Source organism: Schistocerca cancellata, chromosome 2 (genome assembly GCF_023864275.1).
Source record: "Schistocerca cancellata isolate TAMUIC-IGC-003103 chromosome 2, iqSchCanc2.1, whole genome shotgun sequence".
NCBI classification, from domain to species: domain Eukaryota; kingdom Metazoa; phylum Arthropoda; class Insecta; order Orthoptera; family Acrididae; genus Schistocerca; species Schistocerca cancellata.
Genome location: NC_064627.1, coordinates 1,056,290,776 through 1,056,311,142, shown reverse-complemented (window position 1 = coordinate 1,056,311,142; position 20,367 = coordinate 1,056,290,776). Strand labels below are relative to the sequence as shown.

The window sequence follows — 20,367 nt, the reverse complement described above, 5'->3', positions numbered from 1 at the left end:
TACAGATGCTTTTTGAAGTTGTTGCCTCCACAGTTGTGTTCCAATTCATTCCTGAAGCAAGTGAAGGAAATGAAAGTGGACGTGTGCCCTCGTACTATGACAAACTCAATTCATGGGTATGTTTGAGGTATTTTTAGGTTCTCAATTCACCTTTGCAAGTGCCTGTAAAAATAATCTGTATTGTTGCATGCTTAGTGTTTCTGAATGGCAATATTTCGTTTTTCATTTTCTCAAAATACCTCTTTGAAACTGAATATTATTGTTGTTGCAGCTCGGGCAGATCCTTCAGCGAGATGCCCCACAAGTACCAGTGGAAATATGTGAACTGGAAACTAGCGGTGTGGTTTTACGATACTCACCTCTGGAGTTAGGGCAAGACAGGCAACCTACAGTAGAAGATATTGATTCATTTATTATTTGTCTAGAGCAACAACTGGTATGTAAAAATGTTGTAAAATGGAAATATCACATCAAGAACTTTGAATGATACAATCTTCCTTATAATTTTAAATTTTGTCATCACCTTGAAACTTCCTACCACAATGAAAATGGTCAAAAATAGCACTTTGTTGTTTGCTCTTTGCTTTTCTTTGTTCTATGCTGCAAAGTGGTTATAGATTTGCACCAGGTTTGTCCCTACATTGGCACACAAACCCCACCCCTCTTTTCTTTTCTTATTCTAGGCCGTCACTTTGCTATCCATTGCAAAAGCCACCTCAAAATATTAAGTCTTTCTCTTTTTATTAATTAGCAATGTAATAAAAGATAGATTACTACCACCATAAAGATAACATGGTAAGATGCTGACAGGCAGAATTTAAAGACAATTACAATCAGCTTTCAGCCTCAGCCTTCATCGGAAAAAGAGAAACACACACCATTCATTCACAAAAGCAAGCACACCTCACGTACACATGACCATCAACTCCAGCATCTCGGGCCAGAATGCCTCTATCATCTGAAATGGTAGAAGCAGTCTGCAGGGGGTGGGGAAGGGGAAGACATAGCAATGTACAGGTGGGGTAGAGAAGACCGCTGTCTGGGTAAGTGTGCAGGGGCTAGAATGCCAACAAATGCAGCATCAGTAGGTTGTGAACAGGGAGATGGAGAAAACATAACGAAAAAGGAGAGGAGCGGGGAAATACGGGCAGGTGCCTTGGTAGAGGCTGGCAAACAAAGACTACAGGAGATGGGAATGGGAAGGTGGTGATAGGACAGAGGGGGTGGAAACTGTTGGGTGTAAGGTTGAGGCCAGAATAATTATAGGAGCAGAGAATATGTCGTAAGGATAACTCACATTTGTGAGTTAAGAAAATCTGGTAGTGGCGTAGAGGATCCAGATGGCTCAGGTAGTGAAGCAGAGATTGAAATGAAGGATGTTATGTTCGGCTGCATGTTGTGCCACAGAATGGTCTACTTTGCTCTCAGCCATTCATCCTGGTGAACAGCTGGTTGGTAGTCATACCAATAGAAAAAGCTGTGCAATGATTGTAGCGTAGCTGGTAAATGGTATGGCTGCTTTCCTAGGTGACCCAGACCCTGATGGGGTAGGATAAAACTGTGACAGGTGCTGAATGGTGGATTGGGCAGGTCTTACACCTGGGTCTTCCACAGGGATATTGTCCTTGTGACAAGGAGTTGGGATTGAGAGTGGCAAAGGAATGGACTAGGACGTTGGGTGAGTGACGGAACATCACTTCAGGAGCGGTGGGAAGGATCTCACGGGTAGGATGCCCCTCATTTCAGAGCATGATGATAGGTAATCAAAGCCCTGGCAAAAGATGTGTTTCAGTTGTCCCAGTTCGAGACAGTATTGGGTGACAAAGGGGGAATTCTTTTGTTGCTGATTCTTGGGGTTGGTGGGAGAGTTTGTGCTGTAAGGGGAAATGGCATGGGAGATGTGTTTGTGGATTGGGTCTGGGGGTGGTGCCTGTCTGTGAAGGCCTTGGTGAGACCCTCAACATACTTAGCAAGGAAGTTCTTGTCACTGCAGATACAGCGTCCTCTTGTGGCCAGGCTATATGGGATTTTTTTATGTGAAAGGGGTGACAGCTGTCAATATGCAGGCATTGTTGATCTTTGATGGGTTTAATGTGGACAGAGGTGCAGATGGAGCTATCAGAGAGGTGGTGATCAATGCCTAGGAAGGTGGCATGCTGGGTTGAGGAGGACTGGGCGAATTGGATGGGAGAGAAGGTGTTGAAGTTGTGAAGGAAAGAAGATAGGGTGTCTTGGCCCTGCCTGATCATGAAGATATCATCAATGAACCTGAACAAGGCTAGGGTTTTGGCATTTTGGAAGACTAGGAAGTTTTCCTCAATGAACCTGAACAAGGCTAGGGTTTTGGCATTTTGGAAGACTAGGAAGTTTTCCTCTATAAGGCCTGTAAAAAGGTTGGCATAGAATGGTGCCATCAGGTGCTCATAGCTGTGCCGTAGATTTGTTCGTGTACTTTTCCTTCAAAGGAGAATTAGTTGTGGGTTAGGATAAAGGTTACTAAGGTGTATGAGGAATGAGGTAGTCGGTTTGGAGTCTGAAGGACTTTGGGAAAGGTAGTGTTCAGTAATGATAAGACCATGGGCGTGAGTGATGTTGGTGTATAGGGAGGTGGCGTCAGCACTGATTAGTAGAGGTCTAAGAGGTGAAGGATTGTGGACAGTGGAGAGTCAATGAAGGAAGTGGTTTGTCTCTTTGACATGGTAGGCTAGATTACAGGCAGTTGGTTGAAGATGTTAGTCAATGAGGGCTGAAATTCTTTCAGTGGGGGCAAAATAACCAGCTACAGTGGGGCATCCAGGATTTTTGCGTTTGTAGATCTTGGGGACCATGTAGAAGGTAGGTGCGTGAGGTGTCATAGGGGTGAGGAGAAAAATGGATTCAGGGAAAAGGTTCTGGGAAAGGCCTAAGGCTTTAAGCAGGGATTCAATGTTGTGTTGGACTTCTGAGTGGGATCATTCTGTCAGTTTATTGGTGCAGGAGTCAGATAACTGGCAGTTACTGTGATTCATAACAACAATGGCAGGATTTTGTCTTCAGGTAGGATGATTAGGTCAGGATTTGTTTTGGGGTTGTGTATGGCTATTCTTTTGTCTGCTGAAAGGTTAGTATTCTGAGGAAGGGACCTGGGGAAGGATTGTGAGGCTAAGTTGGAGGTAAGGAATTCCTGGAAGGTGACCAGCAGATGATGAAATGGGTGGGGGGGGGGAGGGGGGGGAAATTGCGGTTGGATGGTGATATGATCTGGGAGAGACAGTGTTCAATGTTGTAATTTGGTTGGCTTTGGTTGGAGGGATTGGCAGCAAAGAAGTGTTTCCATTTCAGGGATTGGGAGAATAAGAGTAGGTCTTTCAAAAGTTCAGCATCACTATATTTGGGCTGAGAATATAATTTCCGCAGTAACTTTTTTAACACCAATCTATTGGTTCGTAGGGTGTACAGCAGGATAATTATATCTTTTTCTACAATAGTCTGTCCAACGGACGCAGGGTTAGCATGATGGGATAACATTATTGCAGCACTCTGTGAACTGTTGCAGTGTTCAGCACATCTAATTACAGTTCCACAGACTATGTCAGGGCTATTGACACCGTCATATACCGGGTGTTTAAAAGTGTCTTGTATTCTTGTAGAAGACAATACTGGTAAAAAATGTGTAGAGAAAACATTCTATGTCCAGAAATATGCTTATTGAGCCATGGACCATTTTACTTGTGCCAATAAGTGAGTACTTGGGTGAGTAGGCTGTCGTCTTGTTTATGTTCATTGCTTTATTGGTTGTGTTTGGTAGCCAACTGACTGTGATGCTGTTGTGAGAAATAACACCTAAAACTGTGTCCTACATCAACCTTTCCATACATATCGTATAGAGGTTGTGCTGTCATCAGAAAAAAAGATTAATCATTCAGTAGAGTATGAACAACATACACAGTGAAGTGGAAGGCATGATATTCTGCTATGATTTAGCCAGCAGTATTAATCAACTGGCACATGTTATATATGCCACACAACAATGCCAATACTGCTGGACATCATTAATGTGGTATTTCGTCTGAAAAAATCTTTGGCAAATTGTTCCAATGACTTGCAGGTACAAGGTTCTTTGCAACAAGGGCAAGAGTGTTTAGTAAAGTTATCACAGTTTGCCTTCTGGATACAGAGGAATGAGTATTGTGATGACCAGATAATGAACCTGAAACAAGTGTGCAAAGAATTGGAGCTACTGAAAGCACTTTTATGAGCTAATCTTCACAGTCAATTAATGTATCTCATAATTCACAGTTCATTCAGTGGAAGAACATAAGGATGTGTAAGAATGAATTTGTTTTTTGGACATTTGTTAAAGAACATTCCTAGCTTTTGCAACTGTTTGTTTCTTGCACAGGGAGGAAAGGTGGATAGGTTGGGAAAGTTTGTAATGGAGGGCCATGTTACTAAGACCCTAGGTTGATACCCCTGTTTTAAGAATGAGGAGATCTGTGTGACTGACAGCCTTCGTCCCATCACATCCTTCTTTCATCCATGATGAAGGAATTAACGCTTCTGGAAACTAGGACTGTGTGCTGGCCGGCCATTGTCTCCCTGTTATTTTCAGTTTACTCAAGTGAATTATCTTTTTAATATACTTGTCTCTTGCTGTTAGATTTGTTTTATGCAGCTATTATCAGTATGAATCAAATTTCTTACAACATGTTCTCCTGGCCAGAAGTTTTTAGTGTTGTAATTAAATTCCATTACCAGAGACAAACTAGCACCCTCAACAATGTATTTGTAAATAGACTTTTCTCAGCTTCTTATAGACAGAAATGAGGGAAGTCAGCCATATACATGTGCAGCTGATAAGCGTGTGGCATATAAAAACCACAACACTTCAGAAATTGCTAGCTTTCAGTGAGGGATGTCACGTGATTTGTAAACTTGAGACTCTGGCTGTTGTGGCAAACTTGCATCTCCTTACCGTACCTTCATTCTGCGATGACTTGCTGTGTGGTTCACACTTTCAATATATCAAAACATTTATGCACTAGAAGCACTGCTTCTTAATTTTTGTAATGTTTTAATGTCCCATCAGAAACTTTCTTTTCAGTATTCTGTTTTTTCTGAATGCATGCATATGTGAATTGTGTCATTGTTAATATTGTTCTTGTTTTTTCTTGTGATATCTTTCATGTTTATGTTTCAGATTTTATTATTATTATTATTATTATTATTATTATTATTATTATTATTAGTCGTAAAGCTCCCAACATGGAAGACGCTAAGTAAAGATGGTTCACTTCTGGGGCTTCTTATTCTTCTTGTTTGCCCACTAGGTCTTCATTCTTTGCGAGAATTCAGCTTTTCTTTCTTCGCTCCATTTTGTTCCAGTTCTCGGCACTTTTGTCTCTGGTTTGACCTCCCATTTGTCAACTTTAAGTTTGAAATTGTTTCTTTTGTTCATGTCTTCAGTAGTAATGTTGGCTAATTCCAGATCTTTCTTTACATTTTTGATCCATTCTCCTCCATTAACAAGGGATGCTACGTATCTTACTATTCTTTTTGTAAGTCTGTGATCGGGAAGTCTCATTATGTGGCCATAGAATTTTAGACGCCTCTTCCTCATGTCTATCTCTATGTTAGAATATTCTTCAATTTTAGAATTTTTCTGTAATCTATACCCCTCTTTGGTCCATCTTGGTCCCAGAATTTTCCTAATGATTTTCCTTTCCTCTTTCTTCAGGTTTTCCATATCTGTTTTTCTTTTAAGTGTCAAGGTTTCGCTGGCATATAGCATTATTGGTTTAATTACCGACTTATAATGTTTAATTTTTGTATTTATAGATAGACATTTTTTTATTGTAAATGTTTTGGACCAGCTCTAGACCCCTACGAGCTTTTAATATTCTTTCTTGTTGTGAGTATTTTTCAGAAATTATCTCTCCTAAATATTTAAAGTATGGTACCCTCTTAATTTCTCCATATTTGGTTTGTAACTTAGAAATTTCTAGATTTGTTGTTGTAAACACCGTTTTCTCAAAAGATATTTGTAGGCCAACTTTTCCTGCACACTCTTTTAAGGTTTCTATCTGTTTGACTGCCATTTCACTAGAATCTGCCATTATTGCAAGATCGTCTGCGTAGGCTAAGTAGGGGATTTGTAGGTCATCTTTTTTGGTTCCCAGTGATATTGGTTTCCAGTACTTTTCTTTTTTGAGTTATTTTTCCCATTCTGCCATGACTCTATCCAGAACTAAGTTAAATAACAGAGGTGATAATCCATCACCTTGTCTAACCCCAGTTTTTATCTCAAATGATTTTGAAAGTTTTCCCATGAATTTCACTTTGCATTTTGTATTTGTTAATGTCTGCTCTATGATGTTCCGTGTCTTCTTATCCAGTCCTTGTTCTTCAAGAATTTTAAATAGTGTGGGTCTGTGAATTGAATCATATGCCTTTTTAAAGTCGACAAAGACATATACTGTAGGCTTCCTTCGCATTTGTCTCATCCTTGTAATCAATTTCAAGTTTAAAATTTGTTCTGGACATGATCTGTTTGGTCTGAAACCAGCTTGGAAATCTGAGATTTTGGGTTCTAGCAGTTTTTGTGTTCTTTCAAGAAGACAAGCTGATAATATCTTGTATGTGACGGCAAGTAAGGAGATTCCTCTATAGTTGTTCACATCCGATTTATCCCCTTTTTTATGTAACGTATGTATTAGGGCACATTTCCAATCTTCTGGTATTTCTTCAGTAACCCATATGTTTTGAATAATTTTAACTAGCTCTTTTCTTGAGTTAGACCCTAGACTTTTGAGAAATTCGGCTACAATTCCATCTTCTCCTGATGCTTTGTTATTTTTGAGTTTGTTTATGTGTTTGATAATTTCTTCTTCAGTTGGCGGTACAGAGTCTTGCTGTTGCGGGGCTTTAGTGCTGGATATTGGAAGAGCTTCTGTTGGTTCTGGACAGTTTAGTAGCGTTTCAAAATATTTGGCTAATTCTTCACAGTTTTCTTCGTCGCTTAGTGCCAGATTCCCATCTGATTTCCGAAAACAGACATTTTGAGGGATATACCCTTTAATTTGGTTTGCAAAAGTTTTGTAGAATCCATGCGTATTATAATTTTTAAAATCTGCTTCTATTGATTCCAGTTGCTGAGTTACATACTTTCTCTTCTCTTGTCTAATAAGTTTATTTGAAAGTTTCCGTGTTTCTAAAAAGTTTTGAAGAGTTTTCTCATTTTTATTTGAACTGTACTTCGCAAAGGCTTCTGTACGAACTTGAATTGCCTTTTCGCATTCCATATTCCACCATGGATGTTTGTGCTTCTTCTTCAATGGTATTTGCTCCTTCGCTATTTTTGTGATTTTTCCTTGAATGTTTCCCAGTTGTTTGCGGGAGAATTTTCCCATTTTTTAATTGTTTCTGATTCTGTTAGTTTTTGTAGGTCAAATTTTGGGATTGCTGGTGGAATTCTTGGTGTTTTCCTTCTTGGGGTGAATTGGACCCTTGGACTCTTGAGAGATAATGATCTGAGTCAATATTTGCACCTCTCCTAACCTGGATATCTCTGATCTCTTCAGATTTTATTATTAAAATGTTCTGATCAATTTTATTTTCTTGTCTCATTTGAAAGGATGTAAATAAGTTATTTTCAAGAATAAAAGTTAGTCGCTGTGAAATTTGTGGGGAAGATGTTAACTTATGATACATTTACTTTCTGCTTTTTCTTTATTGTTATTGCCATTACAATGTTTTGTGTGTATGTGTTGTTCAGGACATTCTTTCAGCAACAGTTGCACATAAAGCAACATTTCAACGCCTTGTGTCATCTACGCCAAATCTGTGCTTGGTTGAAATGGAAGGATGGGCCGGCTTGGGTGGTGTCCGCTATGTGCCAGAAGCGTGGCAAACTTTACTTACTGACCAGGCCAAAGAAGAGCTCAATAAACTCAATGTATCGCTCGTTGAACAGCTGCGGAGTACAGATGCTGCATTTTCTTTGGGTGAGGCAGCACTTTTAAAATATTTTTTTGCGTCTTCAGATATACTGTTCTGCATAAATATTGGCCTTTACAACCTGTTATTTGCCGATCTTTAGGGCATGCAGTTTTGAATAATGAATTTTTGTTAGACCTGCATTACAACCGTGACTCTGTAATCAATTTAATGTCTTTTATCATATAACAAGAGTACATACGTTAATTTTAATGGTTGTCTGCCCTCTACTTTAGCTGGTGAGAAGACATGTGGTGTGTGTTTTATAATTGTGTGTGTTGTTTCTCAATATTGGATAATTTTGACCATAAAGTCGTCATCAAATGTCATGTACTTGAATTATATGTATCCTAACAGCAGATTGTATGTGCACTCATAAACAAAAAGGGAAATGTCAGTTTTTTTATTTAAGACTGCATGTATGATTTGCTGTTAATATATTTACCATTTAACCCCCATCCCCAATTCCTTAAGGAATCAAATCCAGTATATAAATGCCATCTCCCCCAAACTGTGTGTCATATACCTGTGATATAGTTTTGCAGTTACATTCAGTGGTGTATGAGAGTACTGTCTGCAAAATGTGTTATGAATAGAGCTAGTAATAAACGAGTAATAAGCTTCATCATTATGCCTGTTGTTGCAATTTTAGTGAATGAACAGTGAAAATATAGTAAGGAATAGTCTCTCTTCCTTTCATCATTTGGTGGGGGTGTGATGTACACTGCCTCAAGACATATATACAGACATAAATACATTAGAAATGTCCTGCCCACTATCCTTCCCACCCCTCCTACCGTGGTATTCCGCCGTCCACCGAACATACACAATACACTCATCCATCCCTACACAACCCCTGCTCCTAACCCCCTTACCTCATGGCTCGTACCCCTGTAATAGACCTAGGTGCAAGACCTGTCCCATACATGCTCCCACCACCACCTGCTCCAGTCTGGTCACAAATATCGCCTATCCCATCAAAGGCAGGACTACCCGTGAAACCACTGTGCTGCATTCTGTGTGGGCATGACAACCAGCAAGCTGTCTGTCCATACGAATGGCCACTGACAAACTGTGGCCAAGAAGCAAGTGGACCACCCTGTTGCTGAGCACGCTGCCAAACACAACATCCTTCATTTCAATGACTGCTTTACAGCCTGTGCTATATGGATCCTTTCCACCAACACCAGCTTTTCTGAATTGTGCAGGTGGGAACTTGTGCTGCAATATACCCTACGCTCCCATAACCCTCCTGGCCTCAACCTTCGTTAGTCATTTTCCTCATCCATCCCCTGTTCCCATTCCAGCACAACACAGCTCTCATTCCAGCATTGCACCCAGTCTTTTTACTTCTCTTGATCTGAAAGAAAGTTATCATATGTCAACACAACATGTTCCATAATTCTGCAACAGACATATATAAAAGTGTTCTACATTTCTTCCATTTGTCTTTAAAATTTTCTCAAAAACAGAACGGACCTTACCAGGCAAGGTGTTGCATGGCCAAAATTATTTAAGACAAATTCCAGGATGGTTCCTCTGAAAAGGTAATGGACGATTTCATTTCTCATTCTTGCCCAATTACTGCCTGTGTTCCCTCATCACTATTGATGGGATGTTAACTTGTTCGCTGAAGGTTTATGTGGCTGACACGTAACTGCTGTGTGTGTTGCTAGGTGTGCGACATTCTCAGGCTTACCTTCTCTTTCTATAATCAGCAAGAATGTGTGTCTTCCTCTTTCACTAAAATGGATGGTCATTGTTTGGGGCCCACTATACTGAAGTAGGGCCACCATTGTTCTTTAATTTGTTGCATTATTTTAAAAGTTAATAATGACACTACTTACCCCTATGTGTATGTAAGCCGTTAAAAGACCGGAAATTTAACAGATTATCAGCTGGTGCAGTTCTTCTATTCAAAAAAAAAAAAAAAAAAAAACTGTTCACCAGGTACCTGGATATATCAACAAATTGCTAATGACCAAAATGCAGTTTCTTGTGTTATGAAAATGTTGTCAAGGAAGTATTAATCCTGTGCAGCTTCTTGTGCTGTCAAAATAATTCCGCCGTTGATACCATATTATATAATTATTGAGTGTCTTTACAGTGGTAGTCAAAACTATTGTTAAAAGAGAAGATAATATTTATTGTTCGACAGATTTAATGGAGATGTATGGAGGTTTAAAAATTGGATGCATTAGAAGCACTTTGGTGCAGAATGATATGCATATATTATTTCCTTGACCTTCATTGAAGTACTTACGAACTGGAAGGATTTTTGTCTGTAGGAGAGGGACCAGATGGCCTGGCTTGTGTAAGATTTGGCATGGTGACAGCAGAAACAGATGTTGAGGAGTTACTGGGATTGGTGGTCAGTTTTGGGCAAGAAGTTGAAGAGTCTTCACGTTTCCTTGAAACAATGACGGAGATAGTGAAAAAAGGTAATGTCACTTCCTGCTTAAAATGGATTACTTCTTTGTTAGACCAGTAGTGTACACACAATCTGAAATGTTTAAAGGTTATGTTCGAATATTAGAGTTGTTGAGTTGTAAAAAATGCACATAAACAAGACTGAAAACTTTGCTAGAATGAAAAAGGATTTGTCAAAAAGTTAGCAAAGTTAACATTGCTGTTTTTATTCCTGTTGTTGCCTCTACATCTCTACTATTCAGTGAGTTGTGTTACCTTTACTTATAGATTATTTACATTTTACCAGGACTACCCATTATCATAATACTGTTCTCACTTATTACTTAAAAAGTTTTCAAAGAGTAATTAAATAGCTTATCAGTTTCGTATGCCTGTAGAGGTGTCATCCATTGTTCACACCCTTTTGTTTGTCCCTCAACCCCCTTAATGCCGAATTGGCAGAAACCATAAGATAGATGACAAATAGTGTGATTGCTAACCTGCATAAAGCAAAGTCAATAGCATTATCAGTTGGAAGACTAAGATTTCTATGCTTTTAGTACATTTGTGCAAAAACAAGTGATGCAGAAATTTCCAGTCCATCAAAAGTATCACCCACTACTATCCTTTAAGCAACCTCTGTAGGTTAATTTTAGCTTACTGGCAACAAAAGTAAACATCTTAAAGAGCTGCTTTGTAATTTTTGTGAAATATGACTGCTTATACTTCAGAATGATCTTTCAGATGATATGGTTGCATAACTATTTGGGCATTGGTGGCAGTACGAGTAATCATTAGGGATAATTGATATAGCTGCACAGCAAATTCCAAGGTTATGTAATTGTTGCTTGAACCTCTATAAGTATAGTGCAGTGTGTAACATTCCAAGTCCATTACTGCATTAGTACTATAATTTTTACAGGTATTGAAACAGCTACACTAGATTTACAGAAGGAAAATGAAGAAAGGCTGTGGCAAGAGGGTATACTGAGGCATGTGCCAGTATTTGGTAGTCTCGTGAACTGGTGGTCACCTCCAAGCAAAGAGGGAGGCATCAAAGGGCGCAGCTTAAATCTTACAGCAGGTAATGTGTCTGCAATTGCACTTGTGCTTGTTGGTAATTCATTGTGTTCGATGACAAATGTTGCAAACCTAGTTTAAGTTATTATTTATGTCTTGTGTGAGCAAGTTGCAGAAGGTGAAAATAAGGTCTTATCTGTGCATACGTAAGGAAATGCTTTTGCCAGCAATAGAGTTGAAAGGAGAGTAGGTATGCAGTATCAGGTGGTAAAAAATCAACAATGGTAATAGTAAATATGCTAGGCGGACACTGCTATTTGCAGGATGGGAATCATCATCCTTTGGTTTTAATGCTGTAACAACCACCTTGTTTGCATGATAAACTATAGCAGTTGTAAGAACTTGCACCATGCTCGAGTATGCACTGCGAATGTAAATTACACATTTTGTTGACATCTTTGGAAATGCCATTTTCGACTTTGTTATGTTGATTTGAAAATGGGTCACAGCCCAAAACTAGTTATCGAATGAAAAATAAAATATTTGCAAATTGGGCTGATTTTTCATTCTATTGATAGAGCAATTGTATTCTGCTTGTTTGTACAAACCACAATATTTTCTTATCACTCAAACATGTTTCGGCACATTTGTGCCATTGTCAGTGTGCTACAAGCTTTACCACAGAACTTCAAAACACAGTATATATTGTACAGATGTAAAAATAGTATTTTGAAATCTACTGGAGAAACATGAGTGAGTGCTGCTCACTAAAAATTATGTACTGTGTTTTTGCTCCTCTCTTTGCAAGATACCGTATTTACTCGAATCTAAGCCGCACTCGGATGTAAGCCGCACCTAAAAAATGAGACTCGAAATAAAGGAAAAAAAATTTCCCGAATCTAAGCCGCACCTGAAATTTGAGACTCGAAATTCAAGGAGAGAGAAAAGTTTTAGGCCGCACCTCCAAATCGAAACAAAGCTGGTCCATTGTAATATGAGACACAATTTAGGTCGAATGAATGACGATACACCTACAGTAGTTTGGTTCGAGTCGTAAGCTTAGCAGTTAAGCTTTACCAGGTAACCCTTGCTATGCGTCAGGCGCTTCGTCCGTATTTATACGGGTACCCTTCCTTTTTCACGTGCTTCGTCTGGTTTGAATCGATTGCTTATTTTGCTTTGATCTGATAAGTGCCGTTTTCTTTGTTATAGGTGTTTACGTCACTCTAAGCTGAAAATGCATTACTGTACTGTGTCATGCATTGTTTGTCGCATTCTTATAGTGGGTGTTTACAGCTTGTCACCGCTCGCGGCATGGATTGCTTTTGTGCGCACTACCGCTGCTTACGAGAGAGAGAGAGAGAGAGAGAGAGAGAGAGAGAGAGGAATCGTCTCATTAGCAAAACAACGGCAAGAGACTGCTATTTGTTGTTATATACACTGCTGCTTTCTTTGATAATGATCAACAAGAACCAAATAATAGACTGCATATGATAGAACATGTTCTGAACGAGAGTTAGGCGAAAATTTTTCTCCGTTTAAAAATCTTGCGGCCGCTTCTTTAGTACATCAAATTCTGCACAGAAATTAGAGTCATCTTAGATTTAAAAATCTAGTCAGTTGCCGTGCTTCATTTCTGACTGTATCACTATTAGGCATAAGTATAATACGAATATAAACATGACACGATACGTATATTTTTCCGCGTTTGCTGTTGTCTCACTCTAGATTCGTAGTTTATTAGGCAGACAGAATTTAAATGAGGTAGCAGCAAACACGAGAGAATACATGGCAAAATGTTTATGTTCGTATTATTCTTATGGCGAAGAGAATACTGTATGTCATTCACATTTCATCAGGTTCCTATTAGCAACTCTCTCTTCTCACAGGTAGGAAAAAATTCAGAACGTAGAGTTGGCCATATTGACAAACATCCCAAACAGTCTTGCCAGTCGGATTTTCGTAGTACATTGAAATTCTGCTACATTCGAAGATGAACAATACGGAATTTGTATTTACTTCATTGGATAATGTATGAAAATGTAGGGTTGAAACTCGGGGCGGAGAAAAAAAACCTCGTCTTCCATCTTTTTTTTTAATTTATTTACTGACGCAGAGGTTTTGGCCCCAGTATGTATCTTTGCGCCTACAAAGCATGCCTGTGTAGTGCTACATATATTTGACGGCAGATATTAGTTGTGGCGGCACCTACCAACATTTTTCAGAACTTCTGCTTGCTTTGCACTCGATTCTAAGCCGCAGGCGGTTTTTTGGATTACAAAAACCGGAAAAAAAGTGCGGCTTAGATTCGAGTAAATACGGTAACAACATACCTACAAAACCAAATCTTATAGAGATTGACTTCGGTAAAATATGATACACTAATGATGACACAAATATGCTGAAATGATTTTGTGATTTACATAAACAAGGGGAATGCAAATCCCTATAAAGCAGAATGAAAACTTGAGAGTTCTAACAATTTGTTTCTTATTTATAAAATTGAATTGTTATGACTTGTTGCTATAATTGCACTGATTTCATCCAATCATGTTAAAGAAATAATTAAAAATTAAGTGTTTAAATTCTCCCAGCATTGCCTGACTTAATTCCACTACACTTCATTATCCTCATTCAACTTTTGTTGTTGCTTGCTTTCACTGCAGGTGTCGTAGAGAGCACAGAGAATATCTACCGGTACCACATGCAGCTGCAGCAGGGCGTGCCCCCAGCGCCCGGCACACGATCACCGCCGCAGCCGCAGGTGCAGACTCCGATCGCTCCCCCCAGCGGCAAACATTCACGTTCGTCATCGCACAGTTCACAACAGTCTCAGTCGCACACCACTCCCATTGGAGCTGTCGGCAGTACTCCTGTCGAGCAACACCAGACTACTCCGTAGAAAATTTTGTCTTTTTAAAACTAATTATTATTGGAATCATGCACGAGCTATCAGCACAGCTGCCAGGTGTCAGTAATGCCTGTTTACGCATTTGTGCTGCTACCAGCAGCTGAGGAGCATGTAGAGTTTTGTTCTCACCGTGAGTGTGATGGAGCTCCATTCTGGATGAGAGCTGTTATTCACATCACAGTCCAGAAGAAATTCTCTTGTGAAAGGCTTTCCTGGTTATTATCTTGTGTTGCTAAACTTGTCTGAATCACTTGAGAAGCGATTTACTTGAACATTACTGTTGCCAGACGTTATGCCTGTCCTGATAGTCCATGAGAATGTTCTCTATTTGTCTGGGACACGGCTGCTGGATAGGGAGTTCACATTTTATGCTTGTATAAATTTTCTGTTTGGTAAAATACTGCTTTCCACTGTCATATTGAATTGCACATTTAGATGTAATTTTTATTCTTTGGTACTGTGTGTATCCTGTTCTTAAAGATCAGTACAGAATTACTATATGATGATACACATGTTCCATCTTTGGTGAGCCGCAAAGAGAGATTGACAATTTATGGTGCTACATTTATTATGCAGTTTAGTGTATATTAAACCCAAGAAAATGGTTTGGGTTAGCTAGGTATCTCCTCTGACAGCTGCAGTATATCAGGACAATAATAGCACTGCTCTGATTTTTCTCATAATCTTTTTACTGAAATACATTGTTTGGAGGTACAGTTTATGCGCATGTCTGATTATATAAGTTCTTGGTATCTAAATGGTAATCCACTTTCAGATTTAAAAATACGGCTTCGTTACAGAAACTTTGATGAATGCACCACACAGTTTATTGATGAAGGATATTGATTGCATTTATAAATTCATTAACCATCAATTTTCTAGAAATACGGTTTTTGACTTGGAAAAAATTCCCATGATGATGGTTGACTAAATGAATATCTCTATGAACCCTATGGAAGTACAGGAATAAAACCCATTTTTCTGTTTGATACTCTCTATAGGAAATTTGTGAAGTTTAAAATTATACAATCATTTCATTTGTCTGTAGAAATCTCCAACTTTGATGTAATAGATGAGGAAAACTGTTGGTGTTTGCTGTGAAAAATTGTAATGAGATAAGAGAAGACAGAAAAAGAAAATGATTTCAGGACTGTCTCAGTTGCAGGAAGTGTGTATTTAGTGCAGGTGTGTGTTTTGTGACCACAAAGAACATTAATTTGGCCATTGCCAAGTATTTTTCACTTCCCATTAGAAGTACCAAACCACAGTTTTTTTTCTGTTGCAAAATCATGTACTTCTCATACTTATGATGCAATTTATTTATGAATCGTAGTGTGTGTGTTTTATTTGTGCTGTCAGTGCCTTATTCAGTGCCTTGTATTTTTATTGTTCTGTAACTGTGCACATGAGTGTAGACATTTATTTTCCAGTTTGATCAAAATACCCATTACCTCAGTGACATGTTCACTGACAAACATTGTGTAAAGGGTCTGCAAGAGAGGTTCTTTCTGCACAAAGCTTAAATAATTCACATTTGTTTAATACTGACAATCAGTAATTGCAGTGAATATACTGTTTCATTTTACCCCCTGATGCAGTTCACTTACTATTGCCATTAACCATATGAGCTTCATTGAAATTCCACTTGCTACCATGTAGATCAAATTTTAAATCTTTTGGATCTCTTCAGTTGTTGTTGAAGGAATTGTACAAAATCAGCTAAAAACTATATGTATGATAGTGTAGTCACAATTTCTTCTGCTGTTTTACATTAAATCCTGTTTTTTCTTGGTAGATGGCCAGCCATTCTCCTGGTTGTAATAGTTCACATGTTATTGTGAGACTGAAAAGTATGTCTAATTGTAAGGATTTTTAATAGAAGTTACTTTTATATCCATCTGTTGAATAATGTGGGTATGATAAGCTATTTAGCAAACAAACAATCAGAAACAAAACACCATGCGAAGTAGACATAAGCAATGCTACTTTTGGATAAAGCAACGCCCAAGGCACAAAAAAGAAAAGCTAAAATCCACGGAAGTGTATGTTCCTTCTTCTAGGTAGACAAAATTGTGTAGAATATAACTAAACGGGATTAGCAAAGAAGATCAGGAGAAGAGAGAGAAAAGAAGATAATAGTGTAGAATGTGACTGGTGAGATTTTGTTTGGTGACAACCAAACAAAATGGAGCCTATCTGTGACAGAGAGAACGATAAAGTTGGAAGTAATAAAGTGAAACTGGATGTGAAAACTTAAGATTGAACAGAAGTATGGAAAGAGGAGTGAGTAATAGGATTAGTATAAATGGGCATACGTTTGTGGCTGGGTCTTTCTTCCTCTTAATTTCTTCATTCATCATTTGTGTTCTTTTACTTTTGCCAGCTGTATTATTTATTTTGCCATGCCGAACTATAGATTTTTTTCTGCTGTCACTCAGTTCATAATTCAACTCAGTGTTGCCCTTATCTGTGTCTCGTTTCCCAGGGTCATGGGTATTTCGTTTGATTTTATTTTTAAAGTCTTTGCACCTTTCCCTTCCCACTCCATTCCATTTACTGTAAATTTGAAGTACAGTAGGCTATTAATTGTACCTGTGAAACTGCTGCAGCTGCTGCTCCAACATGCATTGCTTGTAGGCAGGCTCTCTCTCTTGCCCTTTTTCCCCTTCTCCCTCTCTGCCTCCCCCACCTCCATCATGTGAGTATGTGTTCATTCTGTGTACTGTGGATTTTCTTACAGTGTAAACTCTTGGGTGGCATATTTTCTTGTAGTATTTAAATCAAGCATCAAATATGTCTTCCATAACATGTTTAAATTCACGCATCTGGAAGGACTTTGTCAATGGATTAAACAGGGAATTCCAGTACTGCAGCCTGGAATCACTGCATTGTAAGAGACTGCAAATGATACACCAAGTTTTCGAGAACAATCTTTAAGAAGCTGACTTACAAGAGTGTTTGTCTATTTTTCAACAACAATTGTAACAGCAATAACAGCTGTACTACTCCTATTTTATAAAATGTAATGTTACTTCCAGAAAAGGACAAGAAATTCAAGCAGTTTTTTCATGTATTTATTTAATTATTTGCCACTGTACAGGAAATTAATGCAGCCTCTAATTATGAAATACTGCATTTGTTGAATTTTGTTATTTATTTTCATAGATTTAATAAATAAGAAAACTACCAAACATGTAAACTATACTTTCAGTAAGCAAAGTAGTTCTAGAATTTTATTTTTAAATGTGCCTGAGAAAAAACTATGATTTCACCTCTCTCCTATTCCTTTTAGATTGGTACAATAATTGCTAATAGCATTGATTTCACTCATAAGACACCTGCAACACCTATGAAGCTGGAGTTCATTAACTTGCACTTTCTCTTCCATTACAAACTTGTGTGTGTGTGTGTGTGTGTGTGTGTGTGTGTGTGTGTGTACTTGTTAAACAAGCTGACTGAAGCAAGGACAGGTTTGAATAATTTTCAGAGGTAATCTTGTTACAATCATTTTCCAGTATTATAAAAAATGGAAATGCTTTCTTAAAGTATGAAACAGAGTTAAGGTCATGAAGAAAAAAATGTGAGAAAAGGTAAATTCATAATCTGAATACCAGTGAATATGATAAGGAACAAACCGTAGATGATTTCATTGTTATTGACAGACAGCACAGACCTGAACCATATATCCACTGTTTTCACTCTGTAAAAACTTTTGTGTTGTGCCATAGTTCATATTCTGAACAAATATGTTGTGCAGCTTGTCATTTGAGAAACAGTCACTCACATTTCTTAAAAATTGTATTCTTTTTTCTAATTGACTGATCTCCACACAAAAATGGTGCAGAAGAAACAACTTTAATCTGCACACTACTGATGCAGACATTTTATCTTTGTCGGTAGTTTATTATAACTGTCGTTTTCACTTCTTTTTGTACCAAAATGATGTTTGCTAGAGGTTAGAGCAGATCATGTTTACTTTTAATACTACATATCAGTGTCTATTACTATCAGACTCAAATTGACTATGGACATTGAAAAAATCTCATATATAGTGTTACAGTTAATGTCCACAACTTCATAAATATATTGCCTATAACATCCTCCTGCCAGTGAACATTTTACGCTAAAGAGCTGAAATCTAGTGGGGGTGTAGCTGTCCAATCTTGGATATTGGAAGAAAGGGGGTGGGGGGTCGTATAATTCAGACTTACATTCTTCCCCGTGCATTCACAATATGCATGTAAAAACATTGTAGTATTCAAAACAGAACTTTCATAGAGAACAATGTTCATTCTTATATTTTTTGCTATGGGCTAAACTGAACATCTTCACTACATTCACCACTCAGTGAAACCATAATTGTAATGAATTCAGATCGTAACTGAAATTCATTTTCTCCCCAATTGTGATTTTTCTGGTAACATCTGTAGTTTAGAAATGGATGCAACACCTGAATGAATAATCTGCCACAATGGATTTGTATGGAAATTGTCAAACAAATATTAACATGAGGGAAGGGCATTCTCTCTCTCTCTCTCTCTCTCTCTCTCTCTCTGTGTGTGTGTGTGTGTGTGTGTGTGTGTGTGTGTGTGTGTTTTCTGTACTAGTTACCTTGGAAGTGGGACATCATCCAGAAGCTTACCTCAACTGCATGGTGAGTTGTTATATTTAATCCTCTGATTGTTTAAATACTTACTCTCAGCTCTTTGATAGTCTTTAAGCACGCAGAGTAAAGCTAAAACAGAACAACACTTTCTTGGGATAGAAGATAGTCTCAGTCTGGCATATGGGATTAATCTGCCAGGAAGTTTCATATCAGCCTACACTCTGCTGCAAAGTGAAAATTTCATTCAGATAGTTGTTGTGTTTGAAAGGTCTTCATGTTCTGTGGATCATTTGTATGATTAATTATAATGATGTGGAATGAGTCATTTATCATTCACATTACACATTCATATGTAAATATGGGTGCATGCTTGCTTGTGTAGTGGTGATGGTGTGTGTGTGTGTGTGTGTGTGTGTGTGTGTGTGTGTTTTATATATAATGAAAAGGATAGTTGCTACTCACCATTTAGCGGAGATGCTGAGTCGCATAAAGGCGCAACAAAAAGACTGTTGAAAAGTTAGCTTTTGGTCAACAAGGCCTTTGTCAAAAATAAACAACATATGTGCACGCGCGCGCGCCCACACACACACACACACGACCACATTCTCAAGCAACTGGAACCAGACTGCAAGCTGCAGCGCATTACGGGAGAGGCAACCGGGTGGGGGTAAGGAGGAGGCTGGGGTGGACAGGGGGAAGGATAGCATAGTAGAAGTTGGAGACCGTGAAGTGCTGCTGGAGCATGCAGGGATGAGGTGGAGAATGGGTCATATGATGCAGTTAGGAGGTTAGACGGAGAACAGGTGAGAAAGTGGCGAGTTAGTGGAAAAGGAGTAAAAAGACTGGGTTTGTTTGTGGAATAGAGGGCTGTGTAATGCTGGAAAGAGAACACTTTCTTTCTTAAAGTTAAGTGGTCCCAGAACATGATTCCATAGGAGATTACTGAATGAAAATACACAAAATATGTCAGCTTACTGATTTGTGTAAAACATGTTGTTTCAAACGAGAGTACTTTCGAAGCTTTAATAGGATACACTATTTGTAAATGAAGCGTCGTCGTCGATATCATACCCCTATCCTCTTTTCTTTCTTTTTTTTTATGCTGCTTGGTGCGTAATCTGTTTTATCGATCCAATTACTGGTTAGTGTAGTAGGGATCCATATGCAGTTACAATCAAAAGTGAACTGTGTTCTGCCTTAATTTATGTGACAATTCGTCTTTTTCCTATGTTAGTTCTGCACGAGTAAGATGCTAGAGTATAATCTTTTATAATTAACTTCCCTAACCCTGTGGTTATGTGGTGCTTAGATAGGCACAGGATGTCTGTCTATTCAGAGCTCTCTAAATTTTCCAGAAGAGAAAAAGTCTTACTTTATTACTTAGTACCGAAGTATACTGGGGAAATAGCTAACCTTAACTTTTCTGTGCTTTCTTGAGCATTGTGTG

The 20,367-nt window shown here is 38.4% G+C and overlaps 1 protein-coding gene across 1 annotated transcript in view; it reads left to right on the top strand.

Moving 5' to 3' along the window:
* Positions 1-17,507, top strand: part of LOC126163046 (putative pyridoxal-dependent decarboxylase domain-containing protein 2) — an 87,853-nt gene extending 70,346 nt beyond the window's left edge. Inside the window, exons 11-16 of the mRNA XM_049919929.1 lie at positions 6-116; positions 272-436; positions 7,754-7,982; positions 10,263-10,415; positions 11,306-11,467; positions 14,070-17,507. Of these exons, the coding sequence (XP_049775886.1) occupies positions 6-116; positions 272-436; positions 7,754-7,982; positions 10,263-10,415; positions 11,306-11,467; positions 14,070-14,305 (1,056 nt within the window). The 3' untranslated portion in view covers positions 14,306-17,507. The remainder of the gene's footprint in view (positions 1-5; positions 117-271; positions 437-7,753; positions 7,983-10,262; positions 10,416-11,305; positions 11,468-14,069) is intronic.
* Positions 17,508-20,367: the final 2,860 nt, after the last annotated feature.